Raw genomic sequence first — 19,256 nt, forward strand, 5'->3', positions numbered from 1 at the left:
CTTGCTCCTCGTTGAATAATAGATTCTTTAGATTAAACGTAAATCATAATTTTGGTAATATTTACTATCGAACAAAAAGCTAATGCATTATCGTAAAATGCTTACAATTGACAAAATTTATTTTATAATTTATACATGGCGTGTTACATAAAATCACATTCATTTCAAACTACTTTCAAAATCGAAGACAATAATGAAAAAATAACGTATAGAAATAAACTATCAATAATATGACCGTGAATGCTTAGCTAACAGCGATCTATGTGAAATACAAAAAGTAAGTCGTAAACTTTTTAACTCTGATCCATCACATTTGTTTCGTTGACGCTACTACCGGTACAATCTTTTTGAATTATTTCGAAAAGGGGTTGGAGTTCGGGTGTTGCTTTGATCTGTGTTACGAATTCGCTTAACGACGGATTTTTATCTGGAACAAAAAAAGTTGCAGTTTGTGTTCCGCCACAAGTATTGTACTTGATATTAACATCAATTTATACCTGCATCTGGAATAGTTAACAGCGCTGCCACAGCTCTCAACGCAGAGCGTTTAAGTTCATCTTGTTTTTCATACTCTTGTTTCACGGAATTCGCTTTGACTTTCATCGTACAAGTACTCTTTAATGGTTCAACCAATCGCTCCAACCCTATACACGGATAAAGAACCTATTAATAAAAATCATAATCACTTATTTACGATCAACACTTACTTTGTAAAACTGCTGTGGGGCACAACTGTGCGAGTCTCGCCGTCATAAGGTAAGTCAACATTTTGATATCGTAATGGTCCCTAAGACCATTTTCAACATGATTTAAAAATTTGAAAACATCCAATCGATCGAGACAAGAGTCCAGCAAAGTGTACATACACTCGAATGCTGCTTTTCTAAGATCTAAACCATCATCCACTGTGTGTTTGAAAGGGCCCATTTCAACCTCTCTTATGAGTTCTTTCTACAATTATTAAAACATATTATTAGAACACAAAACATTAGCTTATTATTGATGAAATACCTTTATCTTAGTCTCGGCGTAAAGATGTGGTAATACAGAATCTAATAAATCTCTTATAAGCATTGGTTTATTATGAGCTGCGGAATTAAATGCAACTAAAGCTACTCTCCTCACGTTCAAATCAGGGTCTTCTAGCGCAACTAAGAAGTTGCCCATACATTGCTTTAACATAGCATCAATTTGTTGTGGCTGTAATAAAGATTATTAATTATTTGTGCATACATAGTAGAATGAAATATATTATTGTTAATTGAATACGTTGGAATACCTGATCCGAAATAGTGAATTTAACAGCAGTAACTGTAGTAGTTCTCATTAATGCAGAGGGTGATTTCAATGATTCCTGTAATCTTGGTAGTAAAGTAGCTGGATCGATTAAAGTAAGTTTTCCTAAACATTCTGCTACAACGTTTCGTGTGCCTTCTTCTGTACATTCACAATGCCTATATAAAAGCATCCAAATCGAAGGCACGAAATTTTGCAAATGCGTTACTCCAGATGGACTAGCAGATTGACACGTGATAATCTATGGTACAATATATTATTGAAAGGCTTTATATTTCTAATGAAAATCAAATAACACAGACAATTTTGTAATATACCTCCTTCAGTGAATGTAAAAGCAGATACTGACGCTTTGGTTGTGCTTCGATTTCTTTTAATATGAATGGTAGATATTCTGGAAGGTTACCAACTGCTATATTACCTAACGTGTAACTAGCTGCTGATTTAACTTCTTCCGAATGCGAGGAAAATGAGTTTAAAATTGTATGCTTTAAAGAATTAATTCCACTCAAGTCCCTGAATAAAAATGTATAAATAAAAATAATAGGAAAAAATCCTTGAAAGATTACATAATGTAAAGTATATTTACACGTGTCTGCCTATTTCACCAATGACCAATAATGCGAAAATATGCTGTGCGTCGCTTTGAGGATTCTGCACATCTTTTAAAAACTGTTCTACCACTGCTTGAGCTTCTTGGTGCCATGTGATAGTCAAAGCGGCTGCACACTTAGCAAGGGAATGGTACGCTTGCTTATGAAGTACAGACTGACTGACAGGTGCTAACAACATTGACAATAATTCTCTATAACCCAAACCTGGTATATCTGCTTGAACTAATGCTTGGAAAAATTCCAACATTGAATTTAATGCCACACCTAAAGTATATTAAACAAAGAATTAATAATTCGATTTCTTTATACATTTTGATAAAAAGATAAGAGAGTTTTTAATACGTTACCCTGAAGAAGTGGAGATTTTACCAATACTAATATTTCTGGAAGGATATTATCAGAAACCCTTGTAAGAGCGACTGGATGTAATTTTGCTATAGTGGTAAGAAGATTGAGAGTTAATTGCGCAATATGTAAATCAGTCTCATTCAGTAGTGCTGGTAATTCCGTAGTAACCTAATAAAATATTTTAGTGCAATTACTGAAATATGAGGGTTCAAGTTTCTTTTCCTAATTGAAGAATTGTTACCTTGTCTAATAAATCTGCATGAAGGGTAGAACTATAATTTCGAACCAAAGTGTCTAAAAGTGGAAGAGAACATAATTTTAAAGCTCGTTGATTCTTTCTTAAGAAGGATCCCAGAATTGGAATTGCTTCCTCCTAAAAAAAATACAGTAATATTATATATTAGTACAATAAAAGGTACTAATCTATATGACACATAATATAATGTACGCACCATAATCTGTTTAAGATCTACTTTTAAAGGAGACGATGCTATACACGTTAAAGCTTTCACTGTCGTAAGTCGTGTAATTTCATTACGAAGTCTATCCAAAAATATAGGAAGGCATACATGCAATTCGTCGGATAACGTGTCTCCAAAATGTGCGAGAATTTGACCCATGCAAGCGATTGCTCTTTCTTTTACTTCCTGATCAATGTCTGCAGTTCGCAGTCTCATTAAAGTACAACGATATATTTCTCCAGACAATGATGTAAAATCAAAATAGCATGGTTTCTCTGTAAAAAAATTCAACAATACCGGCAATTTTATTCAAACAGAAATATATCGCATTACAAACTTACCATGTGGGCGAATTACTTGAACCAATTGTTGTAATACCAACAACGCTTCTGCTGTGATTTTATAAAATGGATCTCCAACAGCTGATATGATTGGAGGCGCTAAAACTGCCATATGAGCATGAAACGCGTCCGGTTGATGAGTTATTAATAATGTATGTACAAAAGCCAATGTATCAATTTTCATATTTGACGAAGAATTTTTGTCTCCCAAAGAGTATTGTATGCCGGGTATCAATGCGGGTATGTGATTACTCAAAGCGCCAGGTAACACAAGTACCAATTCTTTTAATAATGAAAAACAATCTTGTCTTGTTTTAATACTCTTCTCTTTCATCTGGCGATGGACAGCCTTTACAATCAATGGAACTTGTTGTTGTAATAATGATATTGGTCCGTCATCGTCTTCCATTGCATCAGGATCCAAAGGTACACCAGTGGCTGGTCTGGTTTGTCTTAGAAGTGCGATGTACGCGTGGAAAATATCAGATTTTACATTTTCTTCTCTTTCTATAAATACATATACATGTTTACAGTGTCATAATTTAAGCAATAAATATTACAAAGTGTACATCTACCTTTGAATCTTGAAATCAAGGCTGGTGAAACAACTTTGTAAAGTTCGGGAAGCAGTTCTCGTCTACTAGATACAACAGCTTCAAGACATTTTGCAGCTGCTCTACGAACTTTCCAACTCATATCATCATCATCTGAATACTCATCTTCTGCATCTTCCTCTCCATCTTCTTCTATTTCCATCATAACATCCTCCCCGTCAGACACATCATTCATATCATCATCATAATTGTAGTTTGGATCGTATGTTATGTATGTTAAACAAATTTCTATAATCTACAAACAAACATTCGTTAGTTACAATTTATAATTAATTCTGAAAAAAATTTCAAAACAAGGTATTACTTTATTTATATGTGGTGTAATTTCTTTGGGACATCTGTATACAAAAGCTTCAAATGCTTGTAAACAGTATTCTCTTAGTTCATCATCATCTTCATTACTATACTGTACAATCAATGGCATAACTCTTTCTATTTGCTCCCCAAATCTATGTCCGGCTTGACGACTAAAATTAAACGATAAAAGTAAATAATATAATAATATTTTACAATAGAAAAAATACTTACCAAATGGAAGCAATACATTGTATGTAAGTACGTATTACATTTTTTGCAGTTTGTGTACCAAGCCCTTCAAGTAAATGGTCTAAAAGCTTATTGTACAAGTAATTGTTGCTTGAAGTCAAAAGATGACTCAAGGCTACTATAGTACGTTTTCGGACCGCTTGACGCGGAGAAGAAAGTTGTGGTAATAATGCAGCCAGAATAAGAGAATGAAATGTGATCAGTAAAGCACCAAATCGAGATAATAAATCAGCCACAATATCAAGTGCTTCAAGTTGAACAGATACATCTTCCTGCTATGTAAAAAAGAATTAGGCATTTTGTCCTAACTATGCAGTATGAAATTTCATTAATTTTCCTGAAATACTTTAGTAGAAATTTAACAATAACAATTACTTTTTCTATAGCACTGCTAAGTCTGCCAGTTATTCGTCTACAAACACTTGCAACAAGTACACTGGATCCCAAAGGAAGCTCAGAGATTACAGTTTTTAAACCAATACTGGAAATATCTCTCAATTGTTCTTTGTCGGACACCATATTACTGCACAGTGCATCTACAATAGTTTCCACTTGGTACTCCTTTACCTTATTGACTAATGGGCCCAAACTGAAATCGGACACGTTTCTGTAATCGTGTCCAAACACAAAGAAAATCTTGCAAACATAATAAGCGTTTCAAGCACGCAAAAAATTGCATATTTAATTTACAAGATAAACATAATAATTGTTTATATCTTTATTGTATAAAATATATATATTCAATTTAATTTAGATATACTACCATTTTACAGCAAGATTTTGTACTTCTCCATTTTTGTCCTCCAACAACTTTAAAAGCATTTTTACAACTTTACGTTCTGAGTCATCATCCAATTTAATATTGTCCTTCTGTAATTCGCTCATTAGATCATTGGTTGCCATAAATCTAAAATCCTTATCGCTGGATGTCATCTAGGACAATGAAATTCATAAAACATATTAACTGCATCATGTGTAACTCTGAACACATTTCACTGTGTATAATGATCTACAGAAACTGAAATAATCTTTACAATAAATCATCTTAATTGACATATAACTTAAAAACACTCTTGTTTCTCATTTACAGTGATTAATCAGTATACAAGTTTGCACATGCAGGAAATAATAATAAAATATTTTATTGAACTTTTAAAAGAAATTAATATATTTAAACATACATAACATTGTTGCTTTCAACAAAAATTAGCAAAATGTTTTTCATAGAAATTGAAGCATATTTTTTAAACGAATAAAAAGAGGTTATGTGTAAGGTGAATATTATAACTTGTTTTAACATTAATATTTCTGCAATGTATTATTTTATAATAAGCAATGAAAGAATGTTTAACATTTGCTTGAAAAAGCGAATGCAGTACCTTTTCCAGCAAGTTTGCAATTTGATAAGAGACACTAGCCATGATTGAAAAGTTTTTCACAGCCGGTTACAGTTGTCGTTCCAATATTCTACGTTATAATGAAACGAAAAGAAAAAAAAAGTACGACGTTCCGTGAGAGCAGACGACACTAAATTCGTTTCGGTTTATTTAGTTAAATATCTTGTCAGAAACCGTATTTTAATGAAATTTCACCGTCGGCAGCATTTCAATACTGCGAATCTTTTCCACAACTTGGACTGCCAAAATTTTGATGGTAATTGCGCGTTCCAAAATCTACTGGAATAATAACTATGGAAAAAAAAACATTAAAACACTGTTTCGTGATTGGCTAACACTTTTTCTGTTGATTTTGTGTAAGCTTCTTTCAAATACTTAGATTTATATAAAAATAACAATTTAAATAATAGTAAATTATGGAAACATACTTGTATTCTAACATATATTTTCTGCACCATGAATAATTCAAGTAGAGACCTATTTTGTTAAAAAACATTAAATTTTACTATATTATTTTTACTTATTACCGTTCTATTTATTGCATTTTTCATACTCTTATAATCTCAGAAATTATGTTTATGGCACTGAGTATATTTCATATGTCATATTTATAAAAATAGTTGTATCTTACAAACTTAACTTAAAGTTTAACTTCATTTTTGAAGTGGAACTTCTATGATTTAGATTCAAAAATTTTTTAAATGTAAGCTTCTAAATCTTTAAAGTTTTATCCACAGAAATTTCACTTCTAACATACATGGCAACTATGTACCAAATTGTATTAACTAAAAATCTTTTGTTGATTCATTTCTTACTTCTATTAACACAGTTAAAATAAAATCCATTTGTTCATTAAAAATGTAATATAAAGTACTTATTCCTATGTTACTCGTAAAAAAAATAAATAATTTTTGTACTGGACAATATTACAATAGTATCTGAATGAATACTTTTAATCTGACTCGTTATTTGCTTCTTTACTGGTGCCTTCGTCTTCATTTTCCTGCTAACATTAATGTAATTTTTATCACTCGAATATTAGTATATTTAATATAAATATATTAATATTTATATAATTACCTCAACTTTGTTTGTAGCATTTTGATTAATAAAACATGTAATAGGCTTTTGCCATTCTGGCGTGGCTCTTGGGTGATATGGATTTCCACCTGAATGACTTTTTCCTGAAATTATACATGTATAGAATTTCATTGATATGAGGAAATAATAAATTTTATATGAAAAATTTACCCTTGCTACTTCCTGCTACTTTTTTAGTAGGTGTGCTTTTTACAGATTTTGCTGGTGCTTTACTACCAACAGCTGTAAATAATAATAAATGTTTGATCAAATTAAACATGCCTTTAGATTTCTATAATTAAACGAAATATTATGGTGTAAGCATAATGTGAAAGTATAATTCTCTTAAAAGTAATGAAAGCGTGAACAAAGAAACAAAGAAACGATCTAAATTTCCTGTAGTATTTCATTTTATAAAATTGTTCTTTAAAATCTTTCTCACCTTTTGTAGGTACACGATCTGCTTTGGTTCTTACCATGTTTCTAAAAGTTTAGGTTTTAATTTCACAAACTTAAAAAAATAAGAACAATAATTGACACCGACAGATTTCGAGAATATATTTACGTTATTTGAAATTTAATCTGCGGCTCTTTGTTACCAATCGTTATGCGCATCAAACAGGAGAGCCAACCTAAGAGCGAATGTAAAATAACAATTCAAAATATTCAAAAATGAATCGCTTTAGAAATGCATGAATAATACAACTGTTATAACAACATGATATTTTTATTGAAAAAGAGAATTCCATTGTTGGTCTTAACAATTTCACTTAAGCAAAAATATTTTCGAATGGTTTCGCATTCCAAGGAACATCCAAATTTTGCTCGAAATATTTTCATATTGTATTTAAAATATCGCAACACTGATTTATCATTAATCGTCATCAAGTATATAAATTATTTTCAATAAATTAAATTATGCTATGAATTTTATAATATGATACATCTTGTAACAGATTTCGTATTGTCTTTAAAATAAATGCGAATAATATATCATAAATGTATTTCATCATTGTGATCACGTCATGTCATAATACTGATACGTCGTAATCTGGTTATTTTGTAATATGCATTTCAGGGAAAGAAAAACGTGAACATTGCTTTTGATTTGTTGATAGAATGAAGACAATCTAAAATTACGTAAAATAATTTATATATGTATACACATAACTACATATATCTATATTACATTAAACAGGCCTTTTTTAGATGAGATATATCAGTATATCTCGAGTGTCTGAAGTATAACTTTCTTTTTATCATATACGATTATACAAAAGGTTTTTATTCGTCGACGATAACCGCGTACTTTGGCAGTACAAAATACGAGTTTTAAAAGAATGTAGGATACATTTTCTTGCAAAAAATATGACTATTTTGATACATATATATCATATAACTTAACTTTAATACTGAATCACAGAGACCCGTTAATGGGTAAGCAATAAATTACATTCTTGAAGAAGTTTAAAGTACTTCTCGGGAAAGAATTTGTGCTTACATTAAAGAGGCAACACCGAATGTGAATAAATTATCTGGTAATTTCTAACAATAAACATTTATATAGCGATAAGCAAACACCTGTTCTCTTGAAAAATAAATTTTCGTTTAAATTGTAATAAAGATGTGTACGATATTCAAATGTGATTCTAGATGTAACACAGAAATGTCATTTGAAATGTTAATCTAGTTATTACTTTCAAATATTGTTCCAAGAATTTAACAAATTATGAATATACTTTCGTAATTCTCCTGATATATATTTTTTCTAAGTTTATGAAATTGAAGGAATTTCAAAGTTGACACTAAGATTTTCTGATTGCGCTAGTTTAACGATCGTTGATAATTTCACCGCCACGCGAGCTGCTTCGTCAAGATCGTCGATTGGAACGATCTTTAAACCCGCATTTGCAATAAGTGCTTTCGCTTCGTCTACATTTGTACCCTGAAATCATAAAACAATTAAATGTAGTAATATTAAATTATTTACATGATGGCATTTATTAGTATTCTACCTGCAATCGAACAACAACTGGAATTTTTAAGCTAAGTTCTTTAGTTGCAGCTATGATTCCCTCTGCAATAACATCGCATCTCATAATTCCACCAAATATGTTGACTAAGAGGGCATGAACCTACATTCAATATAAACATAGAATACAGTTTAATATCATTAATTTATTTATATTACGCGTAGATCACTTACTCGTGGATCGGACGTGATTATTTTAAATGCTTCCTTTACAGCAGATGTAGAGGCACCACCACCCACATCTAAGAAATTAGCTGGTTCTCCTCCATGCAATTTTATAATATCCATAGTAGCCATAGCCAATCCTGCTCCATTTACCATGCAACCAATATTGCCATCAAGTGCAATGTAATTCAAGTCAAATTTGGCAGCTTCAACTTCTTTAGGATCTTCTTGAGTCCAATCTCGCAAGGCAAATAACTCTTTTTGCCTGTATTCAGCGTTATCGTCGAATCTACATTTGCAATCCAATGCGAAATCTAAATGACATAGAGTCAATTTAATAACGTTTTTTTATATGTGCAGTCGTTAATTAAGTTTTTCATTAATTAAGCTTACATTTTCCATTAATATCTTCTGCTAGAGGATTTACTTCCAACAAAAGAGCATCCTTTTTCAGAAACATTTTGTACAAGTTCATAATAATATCAGAAATATAATCTTTGACATTTTGAAGACCAAGCTTAACAGCAATGCGATCTGCCTGGTCTTTTGTAATACCCGTGTTAATATTAATAGGTTCATACATTATAGCACTAGGATTTGTTGCAGCAACCTCTTCAATGTTTACACCACCTTGACTTGAGGCTATTATAACTGGACCCTTAAATTAACTATTTGTGAATCAGAAGAACTATTGTTTTATTTATTTAAATGCTTGTTGTTTAATAACTTACACCAAAGGCTCTTTCCATCATGACTGCAAGGTAATATTCTTTGCGAGGAAACATGCGCTGTGTTACCATAACAGCATTACATATCCTACCTGCTTCACCTGTTTGTTTGGTGATTAGCAGTTTACCTAACATTTGGCTAGCTAACTTTTTTGCTTCTTCTGGCCTATAATGGAAAAATTAGTAGAATACAAAATAATATTATTATTTATCATTAAACATAATAATACTAACTTACGTTTCACACATCTTCACACCACTAATATTAGTCCCTTTAAAATGACCTTTACCTCTGCCACCTGCTAGTACTTGGGCTTTTAAAACAATGTCTTTGGTTTTTAAGTCAGCAGCAAGTTTTGCAGCTTCATCTGGAGTTTTAGCAACTCCAAACTTAGGAGTTGGTACTCCAGCTTCATTTAGCAGAGTATAACTTATGTGTTCATGAACATTTAAATTCCTAACTGGTTGTTTTGCCAAGTTGGTTTTGCAACCCAATATCTATAAAAACATAAATAATTTAATAATAATTTAATGCAATAATGTAACAAAGAACAATAATCAATAAAATTACAATTATAATTAGCTTTTATAATTGGCTCACTGAATATAATTACATAACAAAATTGTACTTATATTGTCAATGTTCCTTAAAAAATAAATTTCACAACACATGAAAAGACATTGAACTATTCGAAGTAACTTGATGTATCAACATCAACAGTTCATGAACTTAGTTCATGAGCTTTAAGCAATAGGAGGTAAAAATAATCTGAACTCAAAGATCAATCAGTGGTAATGGCCTACATACTTCTAATTCATTACTTGACACTTGTACCTTACTTTTTCTTTGTTGAACAAATCTTTTAGTTAAAACAATTAAAAATAATGTAGAAAAATATAAAAATAATAACAAATATAGATAAAGACGTTTATGAAATAATTCTTAAAAAATACTACAGTTTTCAATTGTTTAAATTTAGAATTTTTTTTAAAGAATGACAGTTGTCAATTGTCTGACAAGTGGTACTTGTTCTCGCATAATTTAATAATCATCAATTAAACACGAACAAAGAAGACAGTGTCAATGACCAAAGAATCAAAGGTTGAATACGAAATTGATTACATTTGTATTGCACAACTGTCATACTCATATTCCGCAAAAAAATTGTGTTTAGTGCAAGGCCACAATCTTTGGCTTCGAATCGTCTGACCCTGGCGCCCAATTTAGCAGACTACAGAACATTCTAATATGGTGATTACTCCACTTGTGAATCATTGGCGTAAATACTAAGAAATCTTGAAGTACACAAATAAAAGAAATAAATAGGTGTAAATTTATGCGAATGAATAAAGTAATGTTGTATGAAAAATAAACGATTTAGCGTACCTTCAACCCATTGATTCGAGTGAAATTTTCAACGAGTGAGGCGGTCCGAGACAACATGGTAGCCATCTTACTAAAGGAGTAGCAGTGGACTGCGAAATGTAAGCTGCGCCTTCATGTCCCCACCTTTCTTGACGTTTCCTACAAAAACATGACGCAAACTCCGCGGACGAAACACGGTGGCAGCACTATTATGCGCTGTCGAAACACTTTGTGAAAGTTTTATTTCTTTTGAATAATTAAAATATCATTTCACCGTTATTAATAGTTACTAATCAATCCTTTTTCTTTTCATGATTCAAAAGAATTAAATTATTTGTTTCAGATTTTCAACTTTACATATTTACGCACTTTTAGTTTTACATTTATAAGTGTTGAACATATAAAATAATAATCATGCGCATTATTTTCGTGACGACATTGATAAGCCAAGCACTTATAATTTAATATAAAATACATGTTATAACAATGTATCCAATGTACAGAGAATTTGAATGATGTTTTATAGATGTTATTGAAAAAGCAAAATAAATTAGTACTACAATTTTAAAGAAAATATTTATTTTTTATAAATACGTTTACATCTACAAATTTATATAGAAAATAGAAGATATAAAAGATAGTCATTGTATACATTTTCTGACATTTTGTTTAAAGTTATTTGTATAACTAATGTAAAATCAGATTTAAAAGTACAAACAGATTATATTTTGAAATACTGATTAATTAATGTTATTTGAATCCCATTTTTAAAAATCATTTTGATGTTTTATCAGCCTTTACTTTAGGTTTGACGACAATATCCATATCTAATGAATTTGCTGCTTTTACCATGAATGCTAATTTTACAGCTGCTTCAGCTGCCATGGCAAAATCATCCACGGCAATAACTTTCAATTGTGCCTGTTGAATCAAAGTTCTTGCTTGTTCTACATTAGTTCCCTATATAAATCAATATAAGGAAGGAAATTTGTAATAATCTTTTACAATTTCTTATTGAAAATATTATTAAATTACCTGTAATCTTACGACTATTGGAACAGTTAAATTTAATTCTTTAGATGCAGTAATAATTCCCTCAGCTATTATATCACATCTCATAATACCACCAAATATATTTACTAAAATCGCTTCTACCTAAAAATTGTATATTTTTTTATCAAATCTTAATCAAAAAATTTATTAATACTCATACCAAATTTTCTAAGTACCTTTGGATCAGAGACTATTATTTTAAATGCTTCTTTCACAGTTTCTGTAGTAGCAGTACCACCTACGTCTAAAAAATTGGCTGGCATACCACCATACAATTTTATAATATCCATAGTAGCCATTGCTAATCCAGCTCCATTTACCATACAGCCTATATTTCCATCCAAAGCTATATAGTTCAAATTAAATTTTTCTGCTTGAACTTCATTAGGATTCATTTGTGAAAAATCCTGTAGAGCAAACAGATCTTTCTGCCTGAATGCAGAACTATCATCAAAAGAACATTTACAATCTAGAGCATAATCTGGAAACGGACATTAATATCAGTCAACCTTATTTAAAAAATTTCTTTTTATACGTACATTCTCCACAGATGTCTAAAGCAAATGGATTAATTTCAAGTAGCAAAGCTTCTTTCTCAATGAACAATTCATAAAGATTACAAATAATTTGTGAGGTAATTTTTTTGCCTTCATCTTCTATTCCCAATTTACCCACAATGGTTTTTACTTGTTCAGGTGTTAAACCTTCCATTATATTAATCGGTACATATGATATAGCTTCAGGATTTTTTGCAGCAATATCTTCGATATTAACACCACCTTGTTTAGATACGATTATAACAGGTCCCTATAATTGTTTTTCTTTTAAGCATGTATCCAATTACTTCTTTTATAATTTGCTTACATCAAAAGAAGTCTCCATCATTACTGACATATAATATTCTTTACGTGGAAACATACGAGTTGTTACCATTACCGAATTACAAATTTTTCCAGCTGCACCAGTTTGTTTTGTTACTAACAATTTACCTATCATGTTGCTACTAATAGTTTTTGCTTGTTCAGGGCTGCAAATTACATTGAAAAATTTGTTAAAATACACATACAACAATGTGCAAAGAGAATTGATTGAGTAATAAATAATTTGATTCTGAATTAAACTCACGTTTCACACATAACAACTCCATGGACGTTAGTGCCTTTGAAGTGTCCTATACCACGACCACCAGCAAGAACTTGAGCTTTTAAAACAATGTCTTTTGTTTTTAAATCTGCGGCTATTTTTGCTGCCTCATCTGGAGTCTTGGCCACTCCAAATGGTGGTGTCGGAATTCCAGCTTCTTTTAATAAACTATATGCGATATGTTCATGAACTTGCAAGTGTCGAGTTTGTTGAACAGTCCACTGTTTCAGAATAGATGTTCGAGCCAAAAGCTAGAAAATTATTTTTAAAAATTAACACTGTCCGAACAGTTTGGATTTTCATATTTTAATGTAATTATACTAGACTTAACTGTTTATTTATATTCATATTTAATTACGTATAAAATGAAATATTTACCGTTCCTTCTATTCTTTGAGCGAATTTCGTCAATGACAAAATTCTTGTCATTTTGTAAATTATTAATTTTGAAACTTTCTTTACAGATATACATATATGAATACATTTAATACGTTCATTTAAAAAGTTACTTGATTGCTGTAAGAATGTCTGAAGTAATTTTGTTGTGTATAAATATTACAAGATATTTTGCTTGTAAAACCATATTATAGAACCTTCAACTTACAAAAACAATTAAGTCAAGTAGGCGATGAATATAAAACATGTACTATATATACATATATGTAGTCTTATCATATTAATAACTCCATGGTTTTTCGTATAATTAATATTATATTGACGTATAATACCTGCCATACAATATGTACATTTCAAAAATGTAATTCGTTGCTTAAGATAAATCTAAATAATTAACAAAATTATTCCGTTAGTTAGATTAAATCTTTATATCAATGCAATAAAGATTCTATTTAGGAAATATGTATTAAATGTGTATGAAATATGTTTATACAATAAAATATAAAAAGCCAATTTACATTGTACTTCTGTTATACGTTATGTATATTCTGATTATATGACTTTCTTATAAGCATTTAATTATTTATGTATTACTGATGTAATAGAACAAGTTCATACTATGCTATATATATTGCATTAGGATTTCGAAGTTAGATGTAAATGAGTTTTGTAATAATATCGTTCATTACGATAATTATTATTTTAACTAACTTTTTCTTCAGAGTAAACCTATGTCGATTTTAATAACATACATTTGACAAAATTTGTGAAGTTTTTATAATTAGCAACATAATTTTCATATTTAATTCCTTTCTCGCTATTTAACAAACTAAAGTATGATTGAAATCACATCTTGTCATAAATGTGTTAAATCTAATAAAAAATAACATTTACTGGATTTTTAAATTAAATGTTATTTACACTAACAGAAAAGTTTATGTTTATTTGAAACATTCAGAAACAATTTGAAATTTGTTTATCACGAAAAAAGTTTACTGTGAATTTTCTTTTCTTATATGTTACACATCTTGCTAATTTCTTAAGCTTAACTAATTTAATTTTGTTTCTATAGAACACGAATTAAATATAGATTCGATAAATGAAAAATGAATTAGATATCACGACGCAAAATATTGTTAGAACCAGAAGATAATGCAAGTATTAAATTTAGCAAAAATTGAATCTATCATGTCTATCGCTTCCAAGTATTCCAAAGATAAATGTTGTACATCTTACAAATTTAAAAATGATTTCCATATTGCTTAAAGTATAGAACAAAACTAAGTCAAGAATATTCAAGTAGCTGAGCTATTTTTTCATTTAATACCATTTTATCTATGCTTTAAGTATAAAAATTCACTTCTGGCCTCAGCAGTCTTACGTTCTAAATACAAAACAAAATTTTCTTTTCCAGACTTAAAAACTAAATCTATCATTAAGCGTTCTGCCGGTAACACCAAGATTTCCAGATAAGCTGTACATGAGCTCGCTGAAAGTACGATCATCTACGTCGGCTCCTGCATCTGATGATGGCGTGTTACGTGTGCGAGAACGGGACCGTGAACGTGACCTCGAACGTTGTCGGCTAAATAAAGGTGCTCGACCAACCTGAAATCCATGAATTCTTACGTGTTGTATAAGAAGTAAATTACCATGTACTTAATAAAGATATTAAGAACATGCGGGTATCCGAAACATATTAAATCCTTGAGTGATCCAATTATATTACACAAATTTAGAAATTTAGATTTTTAGGTTTTTTAAAATTTGGAAATTTTCACGATAATTCAAATCTAAAGCATACCATATTTAAGCTTTGTACACTTTGTCTAAACGGTGAACGTCCTCTTGGCAACGGGCGCAAATTGTTTATGACACTCCCATTTCGACTTGGTGCAAGTGTGACAGGACGTTGATGAGTGCCTGGACTATATTCATTCCCCAATGTGCACATGAAGTTCACGCTTGAATTCGTATTTAATCGTGAGGAACTATAACATCGTATTACTTCAATTAAAGTGTACACACAAATAAATTGTACGGACATACGAAATTGTATAAAATAAAATACTTCAGAACAGTAAATTATAAAAGTTTTAATCATACTTCATTCTCATCAACTTTTGTTCATATTGCGCCCGTCTTTGTGCACGAGCAATTTGATCCGAGCGTAATCCACCGGTAGTAAAACGACGTTGAGATGTTAAAATTTGTTGTCTTCTCTCTGTAGATCTTTGCTGAAGTGACATTAACGATTTTCCAGCTTGAGGTATCTGCAAAAAAAGAAATTATTTTAGTTTTAAAGCTATTAATATTTTAACTCGATGTATATATTAACTTACTCTGAATTGATTTTGTAAAGACAGTCTCTGATTTTGTCTTTGTAACAATAATTGTTTTGCCCTTTTAACACGATTCCGATAGGCAATTTGAGCAGGGCTTTGATATCCCAACCGATTATGAACCGAAGTTGGATCACGTAGATTTGGTAAACTGTTTGTTCGTTTCAATGTAGTTTTATTATTAGTGAAAAATCCTCCTTGAGTAAATGTCAAGTTTGTACGACTTCTGCTACGAGTTAAACCAAATCTATTGCTTCGTCCACGACGTGCATTAAACGCTCCTCGTGCATTAGTTTTTTGATTTAATGTCAAGTTACTTCTTGACCTGGTTAAACCAGTGCTTTTCTTGTATCGTTTTCTCACAAAACCACCACGTACATTGTTATTATTATTTTGTCCAGCTTGCCACGTTTGCTCTTTTTTAACAGTCCCAACATTACGTTTCACTCTAGCTCCTCTACCCCTGAGTCCACTGCGTCCTCTTGCACTTCCTCGAGTGCGTTTAGTACTGCCTTTTCCACTGGGAGTCCCAGCCTTTTTCTTTTTCTCCTTTTTCTCCATCTTTATGATTTCATCTTAAAAGGAAGAAAATTCAAAAGGTTTAGTGAACGTACGGCCTTAATGGTGCAGAAAGTTAATTTGTGTTAAGCTTTAATCTCGAATATCTGAAAAGTCTCCTCTTGAACAGACGACGCTGAAGAATAACTCAAGACAAGATATTCAATTCTGATTTAGTTCCATTGAGGGAATTGTGGTTTTCATTAATCGTTTCCCTGATTTTCTTCCAACATATATGCATACTTGGGACAATCACACTGGATATTAATTTGAAACGTACATATATGTATGTATATATGCTTATTAACACGTTTGAATATGTTTTTAATATATTTACTCAGCCACTTAAGGATGCATTAAAACAAACTAATTTTTTGTAATATTTAAAATAAATAATAATAATAGCAACATAAACTATATATATATATATATATTATTCAAAAATCAAAAACATAGAATTTAATGAAATATTGCAAATCTGTGAGCAATAAATCATTAATGTTTTAATATACTACTACTCCATGTGCAACAAGCAAGTTTATACATGTATATAAATATGAGTTTATTTAAATTGATGAGGTTTTCATATACTTTTCTGTAATGCATTAAACTATATTCTATTGTAATATAAGGAACATTAAGTTTAAATTTATAATGCAATATATTTGAGCAGAAATTTTTCAAAAATTAAAATTATTCTTTTTCACAAAAGCCATTTTTGATCAATTTAATAAGCGATAGTAATTCTTCATTCACATCATTTATTCTCTTTTGTTTAAATTTGTAAATTTCACAATTTCACAAGTATTTTCTCAAACATTTCACTTGCTCTTTCTATTCATCACTGCTTCATTCTTCAAATTTGATTCCAACTTTTTTTGTTACAACTTTCTGCACATTTTAATAATATCTCTGCAGTATCCAATTTCATATATCGGTTTTAATTGTATGTTTAATTTAACATTTCTTTGTTTATTAACATTTAATTTTATATAATATTTGAGATCTTCATGATATAATTATTGGGAGGGTTAAATAATCATCTTGATCTGATTTCAGTCTTCCATTTCTAGCTTCAATAGTTTATTCATTGTTTTTTAAATGAAAATAAATTATTTGTATCATGAATCATTTGGCATAACACATTTGTATCATCAGTATGGTTAATTATAAAAGTATTGTAGTTGAGTTGGTTATGTAATTAGAATATGAAGGAGTATTAAATATCTCAGATAAATTATTGAATAACTTCCTTTTCTTTGAGTTTCCAAATTTCGTTCATCAAAATCTTCGTATGCAAGTAATAACCATATATGTAGATATTCACCATTATATTGCTTTAGGTAAACGTTGTAGAGTCTGTACTTGTTTCTCAGTAATTCAAAAATCATAGAACTTGAAATTTTTTTTATCCGCATTAGGAAGATCAGTTATCCACTCACACTTAAATTTTGAATCATAAGTAAATCTCCTTATATCTTTAATTAGATGTAACATTTAAACAGATAAATCCAATTGGATCTCTTAATTGATTCATCGAGTATTTTTACAGGAAAAGTTATCCGTGTTTATCACAGGAAACATTCATTTAACAGATTTCTGGGAAGTATGTTTTCAATTAATCACACAAGTGAAATATCCTGGTTTATAAATATTTTCATTGTAAATACCGTTTGTTTAGTTATAAATAAATTAAATTGTTACATTCAGTATTTCATATCATGGAACATGTTACAGGTGTAGAATTCCAAAATAAAACTGATCCGAAAATTTCGGCATTTTTTTCATTTCACACATGGTGTAGCGTTTCGAATCCACTATATGGACAAAGAGAAACTCGAGGAACATGATAGCAGAGATAAAAATACAACTAAAGTTACGCAAACGTGTATCCCACGCAATGAGAAAGTTGACTTCTTTTTATGAAGTATGAGTCACACAACTTCGCTTGCGGCATTATCCGAAACTGTTCCGTTCATGTTCGTCAATTTTCCACTTAACAAAATTTCTGTTATTATTAAAAGAAATCACTCTGCGTCGATCCTACATGAACTATAGCATGTATTTTTTCCCAAAATGGATATTCCTTCATGGCGGCTACACTTTTCTTCTTTATTGTAATCTCTCAGCGAACGACACGCGTTGTTTCTAACGTGAATGACATAATGTCATCGTAATGTTTTTTACGGATCATAAATCAAGTTTCTTCCAGTGATCGAAAAAGATCCCATATCTTCCCATAAATAAATATCAATTAAATGTGTTGATCTTTATTTAAGAATTAAAGAGATGAACGGTCCTGTTGGCTCGATGATATATATTTTTTTTTTCTCGATATCTATTGGTCGGTATAAACGAACGAAAATAAATGTGGATATTCTACGTTGTATAATTTCATCGCCATTTTGAATTCGTGCAAAAGAGGAAACAGTAGCCGTACGTTCACCCAGGATTATCGGCATAACTGCTAGATTTTCGAGACTCTGGCCACTTACCAAGCGACATGTTCACTTTTGCGTCAATCTCTGACATTTTTTCTTTTGATTTTTTATTCTTTTAACACGAAACACACTAAAACCGCGAGTAAATTACTTTTTAAGAACGTCACTGAAACTCACACAACAACGTTACACGACGCACCGATCGCGAATGAATACAAATGGCGTATTTTCAGGAAGTCGACCTTGCTTGTGCCGGAAATTGGTGTATCGATACTATTCGAGATTCGATATCACTTAACCGCGAAGGTTTTAAATATATTTAAAAACTTCAACAC

General features: G+C 30.6%; 5 protein-coding genes across 10 annotated transcripts; all 5 read right to left on the reverse strand.

Annotated features, from left to right (window-relative positions):
- Nucleotides 1-93: 93 nt before the first annotated feature.
- Nucleotides 94-5,920, reverse strand: Cand1 (Cullin-associated and neddylation-dissociated 1). Of its 3 annotated transcripts, none has more exons than XM_012291480.2 (17): nucleotides 5,600-5,920; nucleotides 4,984-5,153; nucleotides 4,596-4,809; nucleotides 4,203-4,492; nucleotides 3,979-4,141; nucleotides 3,636-3,909; nucleotides 3,061-3,567; nucleotides 2,711-2,994; nucleotides 2,500-2,631; nucleotides 2,258-2,426; nucleotides 1,886-2,174; nucleotides 1,614-1,812; nucleotides 1,280-1,537; nucleotides 1,012-1,200; nucleotides 708-951; nucleotides 498-644; nucleotides 94-427 (listed from the first exon to the last, which is right to left on the reverse strand). In XM_012291480.2, the coding sequence occupies exons 1-17, from the start codon at nucleotides 5,639-5,641 to the stop codon at nucleotides 294-296; spliced, it is 3,705 nt and encodes a 1,234-aa protein (XP_012146870.1). In that variant the 5' UTR covers nucleotides 5,642-5,920; the 3' UTR covers nucleotides 94-293. The 3 variants fall into 3 exon arrangements, with proteins under 3 accessions (XP_012146870.1, XP_003706013.1, XP_012146871.1); XM_003705965.3 differs by having other exon boundaries at nucleotides 4,203-4,495; nucleotides 5,600-5,919; XM_012291481.2 differs by lacking the exon at nucleotides 5,600-5,920 and having other exon boundaries at nucleotides 4,203-4,495; nucleotides 4,596-4,827; nucleotides 4,984-5,123.
- A 267-nt stretch (nucleotides 5,921-6,187) lies between these two features.
- Nucleotides 6,188-7,322, reverse strand: LOC105663333 (uncharacterized). Of its 2 annotated transcripts, none has more exons than XM_076538948.1 (4): nucleotides 7,140-7,322; nucleotides 6,869-6,940; nucleotides 6,698-6,801; nucleotides 6,188-6,623 (listed from the first exon to the last, which is right to left on the reverse strand). In XM_076538948.1, the coding sequence occupies exons 1-4, from the start codon at nucleotides 7,174-7,176 to the stop codon at nucleotides 6,570-6,572; spliced, it is 267 nt and encodes an 88-aa protein (XP_076395063.1). In that variant the 5' UTR covers nucleotides 7,177-7,322; the 3' UTR covers nucleotides 6,188-6,569. The 2 variants fall into 2 exon arrangements, with proteins under 2 accessions (XP_076395063.1, XP_012146873.1); XM_012291483.2 differs by having other exon boundaries at nucleotides 6,188-6,620; nucleotides 7,140-7,319.
- A 511-nt stretch (nucleotides 7,323-7,833) lies between these two features.
- On the reverse strand, nucleotides 7,834-11,170 carry ScsbetaA (Succinyl-coenzyme A synthetase beta subunit, ADP-forming). The gene is made up of 7 exons (XM_003705966.3): nucleotides 11,010-11,170; nucleotides 9,861-10,120; nucleotides 9,626-9,788; nucleotides 9,288-9,552; nucleotides 8,904-9,208; nucleotides 8,713-8,832; nucleotides 7,834-8,642 (listed from the first exon to the last, which is right to left on the reverse strand). The coding sequence occupies exons 1-7, from the start codon at nucleotides 11,073-11,075 to the stop codon at nucleotides 8,472-8,474; spliced, it is 1,350 nt and encodes a 449-aa protein (XP_003706014.1). The 5' UTR covers nucleotides 11,076-11,170; the 3' UTR covers nucleotides 7,834-8,471.
- A 380-nt stretch (nucleotides 11,171-11,550) lies between these two features.
- LOC100877408 (succinate--CoA ligase [ADP-forming] subunit beta, mitochondrial) lies at nucleotides 11,551-13,965 on the reverse strand. The gene is made up of 7 exons (XM_003705901.3): nucleotides 13,563-13,965; nucleotides 13,167-13,435; nucleotides 12,906-13,068; nucleotides 12,581-12,848; nucleotides 12,218-12,522; nucleotides 12,024-12,143; nucleotides 11,551-11,948 (listed from the first exon to the last, which is right to left on the reverse strand). Exons 1-7 carry the CDS (start codon nucleotides 13,611-13,613, stop codon nucleotides 11,763-11,765), a joined length of 1,362 nt encoding a protein of 453 aa, XP_003705949.1. The 5' UTR covers nucleotides 13,614-13,965; the 3' UTR covers nucleotides 11,551-11,762.
- Nucleotides 13,966-14,874: 909 nt separating this feature from the next.
- Nucleotides 14,875-19,142, reverse strand: LOC100880501 (uncharacterized). 3 transcript variants are annotated; one of them, XM_003705848.3, is made up of 5 exons: nucleotides 18,976-19,142; nucleotides 15,923-16,497; nucleotides 15,687-15,853; nucleotides 15,385-15,571; nucleotides 14,875-15,188 (listed from the first exon to the last, which is right to left on the reverse strand). In XM_003705848.3, exons 1-5 carry the CDS (start codon nucleotides 19,010-19,012, stop codon nucleotides 14,997-14,999), a joined length of 1,158 nt encoding a protein of 385 aa, XP_003705896.1. In that variant the 5' UTR covers nucleotides 19,013-19,142; the 3' UTR covers nucleotides 14,875-14,996. The 3 variants fall into 3 exon arrangements, with proteins under 3 accessions (XP_003705896.1, XP_012146886.1, XP_076395042.1); XM_012291496.2 differs by lacking the exon at nucleotides 18,976-19,142 and adding an exon at nucleotides 17,808-18,969; XM_076538927.1 differs by lacking the exon at nucleotides 18,976-19,142 and adding an exon at nucleotides 17,310-17,794.
- Nucleotides 19,143-19,256: the final 114 nt, after the last annotated feature.

The sequence above is a fragment of the Megachile rotundata genome, chromosome 13 (genome assembly GCF_050947335.1).
Source record: "Megachile rotundata isolate GNS110a chromosome 13, iyMegRotu1, whole genome shotgun sequence".
Lineage (NCBI taxonomy): Eukaryota > Metazoa > Arthropoda > Insecta > Hymenoptera > Megachilidae > Megachile > Megachile rotundata.